This window comes from Pteropus vampyrus, unplaced genomic scaffold, assembly GCF_000151845.1.
Source record: "Pteropus vampyrus isolate Shadow unplaced genomic scaffold, Pvam_2.0 Scaffold31, whole genome shotgun sequence".
Lineage (NCBI taxonomy): Eukaryota > Metazoa > Chordata > Mammalia > Chiroptera > Pteropodidae > Pteropus > Pteropus vampyrus.
Genome location: NW_011888812.1, coordinates 1,979,422 through 1,982,509, shown reverse-complemented (window position 1 = coordinate 1,982,509; position 3,088 = coordinate 1,979,422). Strand labels below are relative to the sequence as shown.

General features: G+C 36.3%; 1 protein-coding gene across 4 annotated transcripts in view; it reads right to left on the bottom strand.

The window, feature by feature from the left end:
- The window catches only part of TRIM44 (tripartite motif containing 44), a 105,843-nt gene that overhangs the window by 58,439 nt on the left and 44,316 nt on the right, over window positions 1-3,088 (bottom strand). For all 4 annotated transcript variants that reach the window (XM_011356830.1, XM_011356829.1, XM_023528678.1 and 1 more), the window contains one exon: window positions 2,097-2,336. In XM_011356830.1, coding sequence (XP_011355132.1) covers window positions 2,097-2,336 — 240 coding nt within the window. The remainder of the gene's footprint in view (window positions 1-2,096; window positions 2,337-3,088) is intronic.

The window sequence follows — 3,088 nt, the reverse complement described above, 5'->3', positions numbered from 1 at the left end:
TTGAAATTTTTCATTAAAAAATGTGGGGAGGGGGTGGTAGCTAAATTCAAAATGCAACTAATTTTTCTAAAAATCCATATCATGCAAAGGAAAGAAAAGAATTCCTCTGTTGAGTAAAAGAAAGGTACTAGAAATTTGCTCTGATCAATAAGTTACCAGATTAGCTGGAACAAGAGGCTATTAGATGATAACAGCTCTTTGTAAAAGCTTTAGCCAGCTGAACACTACTTCTTTTTAATAGCTCATTTTGTCTACATGCTAGTCCTTAGGCCTTATTAACTTTGCATGCCTAGGAGTAATTCCATCAGAGTTAACAAGTTAAGCATTTGAGCAACTGAAGTACTTAAAGGACAGTTAATGTTGGGGAGGGACTAAATTCATTATTTGAAATGAAAATAAAAGAGAGGGAGCTATCTCTCAAAATTAAATCTTTAATTTTGAAAAACAACCTAATCAACACAGAGAATAAATGCAAGGCTCCAATCTGAGGGGAACTGGGGACAGAGTTATGGCATTGATCCCTTAAGTTAACTCTGGTTGACCTTTCTGTTTATTAAGACACGAAGTGACCACCCCCACACTGTAAAAGGCCTTAGGAATACAAAGCTGTCTAGGACACAGATTGTCCTCATTCTTTCCCCAGATACAAACAGGATGTTTGGCGTATGGCATAGAGCAGAGCACAGGCATTAAAATAGGATAGACTTAAATCTGAGTCTTGATCCTATTTTTTTACTAACTAAATAACACTGGGTCAGTGTCTCTGCAGTTCTCTGCATCTCAATATCACATAAGTAAAATGAAGATAATGAATGCTGATATAAGGATTAAATGAAATGATGACTCTAAAGTGCTCTCTTGCCTATCTAGAAACTTATCTAGGCATACACTGTCTTAATTCTGCAGAGGATGAAATGAAAAGAACAAGATCTATTCTTTTCACACATTGATGAAATTAATCAAGAACCCTGGATGAGTGAGGCAGATAACTGTTCAATGGTCTCTTACATTTCCTGTCAGCATAGCTTGGACAATACCTGCCTCCTAGATTATATCATGGCTCCTCTATTCTGTGGCGAGGCTCTCTGGGGCCAAGGCAAGACTGCTAGTTAAGGCTGAGCTCATTAAGTCAGCAGCAGTCCTGGAAAGTTCACAGGACTCTCCTATGTTTTCTTCTAGGAGGGCCTATCCAAAACCCATCTGCCATAAGCTTGACTAGACTTTTCAACACAAAGCTATGAAATCTGATGAACAACAGCCTCTCCTCAGTAACTAAAAAATGAACACAATGCTATGAAATCCGATGAACCACCACCTCTCCCCAGTAACTAGAAAATGTTATAACTTATATATATATATATATAAAATTTTTCCTTTTGTTTGTTTTTTTCCTTTTGTTCATTTATATATATATATATATATATATAATTTTAATGGCTGCCTAAACTATTTTTTGAACTAGATTCTGAAAGCCTGACTATGTCACTTGGTAAAATTCCTAAGATCCTTTTATTCCAATTAGAAAACAACAATGAATATAGTTACTATATTCATATAGTAAGAGTAATTCAACACTTATCTTGTGTCTTTCTTTCACATTTTTATCCTAAATGTCCTAGCCCACATGCCTCTCTTAATCGAGCAGTTATGCCCTCAATTTATGCAGTTGGCTCCATTAAAAACCAGCCTGAGGAATCCTTTTATTATTCACAAAATCAGTGCAAAATCTTTCATTCTGGCCTGCTTTAGTTCTGTTTCCTGGCTTATTCTCATTCAGCCCAGTTCTCATCCCTATGATGACTGTCAACTGCCCTCTTCTCTGGCAAGGATTTCTGGCTTCCTTCCTTAACTGTGATTAGTATTTGCCCCACCGACTGTTCTCCTTTAAGTCATGGTAGCAGGTGCTGGCTACAGGCCCTAGTGGTCAATACTTCCATGCTGGTATACACATCATAGTCAAAACACTATTCCATTTCCAGGCTTTCAATTTATTCATGCTTCAGAGCCACAACAGGGCATTTCCAGAGCTAATAAACATGGCAGTCAGTGTCCTCCAATTTCTCCTGCTACTAATAATTATGGGAATTCTCTTTTACCTCTGCCTTTGGCTCAGCTGATTCATTAGAGGTATCAAGTTGTTCCTTTGCTTGGGCCATCTGAGTCATCAATCTGTCCATGTGAGACTGGATGTCTGCCAATATCTCAGTTACATGAGCTGTGGCCATTGCTTCCTGGATATCCACTAGATGAAGGGCCTTCTGCTCCTCATACGCAATCACTTTCTGAACTTTCTTAAATTCCTGCTGTATAAACACCTTCATCTGGTCCCGAGTTACCTGTAGAACATAGACAAATAAGAATAAGTTCGACGCACAAAGAAATGGAAGGGTAGAGCTGTTAATGTAAATGGTAGGCAGCCACAGCCAAAATATGGTTCCTATCTGATCCTAAAGTTTTAGGAATATCCTCCAAACAGTGTTCCCCTAATATCTTTAATGAAAATCCTGCTAATCTTTTTGCCTCTTTCATTCTATATATCCTTCCCTTTTTGTTTCTTTCCTTTTGTTCATTTTTTTTATCAATAATACACAATTACTTTTAAAAAATTTAATAGATGAGTACATATGGTAAAAAATGAAATTCTTCTCTCTCCATTTCTATACCATTTCCCTCCTCAGAGAGAAATTACTGTTAATAATTTGGTATGTATCCTTCCAGTCATTTTTCTGTGTAGTTTTATACACACACACACACACACACACACACACACATACACACACACATATATATGTATATATAATTACATTATATGTATATATGTATATAGAATTATGTTGTTTTTATATAAATGGATCATAGTGAACACAGTGAACATTCTGTGTCTTGTTTTTCTACTTAAAATATGTCAGTACTTACAGATCAACTGCATTGTGTTATTTTTAATATATGTATGATAACCATATATACGGATATATGGTTATCAACTATACATGGAGAAAAAATATGTGTGTGTGTGTGTGTGTGTGTGTGTGTGTGTGTGTGTGCGTGTGTGTATCCTTCTTAATGCAAATACAGGATATTTCCAAAT